We start from the raw sequence: 2,500 nt of genomic DNA, 5'->3' as shown, positions 1-2,500 counted from the left end.
TTCTGTCTCTCTCTCCTCTCTCTCTCTCTCTCTCTCTCTCTCTCTCTCTCTCTCTCTCTCTCTCTCTCTCTCTCTCTCTCTCTCTCTCTCTCTCTCTCTCTCTCTCTCTCTCTCTATCTATCTATCTATCTCCCTCTCTCTCTCTCTCTCTCCCATCCCTCTGTCCCTTACTCTCTCCCTCCTTCCCTCCCTCCCTCCATCCATCTGTCTCTCTCCATCCCACTCTCTCCCCCTCCCTCTCTCCCTTCCTCCCTTACTTCCTTCTTCGCTATTTGATCTTTATTAAGCCATAAACCTATGTAGGCAAGGGTGTATAGTGTGTCCTTTACTATGGTGTGAGAGACCCTACATCTGGTATAGTGCATGATGGGGGGGGGGGGTACCGAGTGTTTTTTTCTGGAATATTCTGCTTGCATGATGTTATAGAATAATTGTGTTTTTGTCGGATTTTAAAATTATTTTGTCTATGTGAATTGTGATACACACACATAAACAAACACACACAAACCAATAAACGAACACACACACAAACCAACAAACAAACACAATTTCCCTCAATAACATCATTAAAACATGCCACTCTATCACAGGTCTATGAATATTAACCTATGGATGTAATTACAAATGACCTACAGTATGAATAATAAAGCTAATGGCACCTTTACTACCACGCAGTCACAATAATAGAAAAAAAGGTAATAGCTACCAACCTCAGTACATCGCTTTTACCACAAAAAATGCTATACCAAATACCACGTGCTGCCCATCGCCTCCCAGCCTGACGACTCGTATAAACACGCACACACAGACGAATGCTCACACGTAGGGGAATAGGCTTAGACGCACACGGGCGAGTTGACACGCACACACACACAAACACATACACACACATATACACACACTCATACTCACACACAGACGCGCGCGCACACACACACACACACACACACACACACACACACTCTCTCTCTCTCTCTCTCTCTCTCTCTCTCTCTCTCTCTCTCTCTCTCTCTCTCTCACACACACACACACACACACACACACACACACACACACACACTCACACACACACTCTCACTCTCTCTCTCTCTCTCTCTCTCTCTCTCTCTCTCTCTCTCTCTCTCTCTCACACACACACACACACACACACACACACACACACACACACACACACACACACACACACACACACACACACACACACACACACACGAACACACACACACTCAAAACATCAGACCACAACACACCCACCGTCATAATTCTAAAACGATACCCCGCCCGCAGTCGCCAAATGCTCTACGGTTCTACGGGCGTGACTGTCATGGCGCCCACAGAACAGGTGTGTTGCGTCGCCAGGAAGGAAGTGTCGGCGTGTGATTGCAATGCTCTCAATGTAAGTTTATTATTATTTTTTCTCTATGATGAAAAATATAGTGAAATGTGTTTGTGTTTGTGTGTCTCAGTGTGTGTTTGTGTGTGTGTGTGTGTGTGTGTTTGTGTGTTTGTGCGTGTGCGCGCGCGTGTATGTGTGTTTGTGCGCTATGTAAACAAATAGAGTAAGAATATTAATAAGATAGACCGATAAGGAAGAATGCATAACAAAATGATTATATATCAAACTAAATTACCAAACATAATGATCAGATTCACTTATTAAGTCTAGAATAAATGAAATTATTTAAATATAACAAAACAGACTACAAAGATTCACACAACATTTTATCTTTAGTAAACGAGCCTACCTACTCATTAAAGAGACGTCAGAACAATAACCTAATTTAGTTGGGGTAACTAAACAGTGAAATACCATTAACTAAATACATATAATACATATCATCACTCTATACATCGCCATGCAAACACTCATTCTGCTATATTAATCCTTCACTGACCCCCCCCCCACCCCCATCCCCCTCATCCCTCTCCTTCAAGATTCCTCAAGAATTAACCATCAACGCCGTGAAGACTCTGACGGCGACGCTGAAGACAGACAAGAGGACGAACGTACAAGGCTCCTGCGACACCCCTCCGGACGCCCCGCCCACCACGTCCTCCTTCTACGTCGCCCTCCAGCAGGTACAGTAGGGTGTGCTTAAGAGAGATCTAAGGAAAGGGGGAATTGTTAATTGTGTCCCAATATCTCAAGGAGTATTCGGGAATGGTGCGATGTAGTATATGGCTATGGTATTATGATGGAAGTAAAGTCTCTATACAATTCCTCTCTTCAAGGGATAGTTGGATATAACTTCAGATAAGATAAGGTTGTGATATAAGTTGCATGCTTATGCACGAGTCAGCATACTCTCCAGAGCCACTTACACAAGGGATGATGTAATGTTGAGTAACATGCGGTTATATTATTTGTTATATCTTTATGTAGGAGGAGGAGGAGGAGGAGGAGGAGGAGGAAAAGGAAGAACACACTAAGCAGCAAACCCTCCCCACCCACTTCTCCTAATCTTACGCTATGTAATAATAAATCGTAATATACAATACG

The 2,500-nt window shown here is 43.5% G+C and overlaps 1 protein-coding gene across 3 annotated transcripts in view; it reads left to right on the top strand.

Annotated features, from left to right (window-relative positions):
- The window catches only part of Ir8a (Ionotropic receptor 8a), a 27,954-nt gene that overhangs the window by 11,404 nt on the left and 14,050 nt on the right, over positions 1-2,500 (top strand). For all 3 annotated transcript variants that reach the window (XM_043031180.2, XM_043031179.2, XM_043031181.2), the window contains exons 6-7: positions 1,288-1,396; positions 1,936-2,079. In XM_043031180.2, the coding sequence (XP_042887114.2) occupies positions 1,288-1,396; positions 1,936-2,079 (253 nt within the window). The remainder of the gene's footprint in view (positions 1-1,287; positions 1,397-1,935; positions 2,080-2,500) is intronic.

The sequence above is a fragment of the Penaeus japonicus genome, unplaced genomic scaffold (assembly GCF_977035675.1).
Source record: "Penaeus japonicus unplaced genomic scaffold, GWHDUDI00000001_assembly GWHDUDI00000016, whole genome shotgun sequence".
Lineage (NCBI taxonomy): Eukaryota > Metazoa > Arthropoda > Malacostraca > Decapoda > Penaeidae > Penaeus > Penaeus japonicus.
This window is presented reverse-complemented; position numbering and strand designations above follow the sequence as displayed.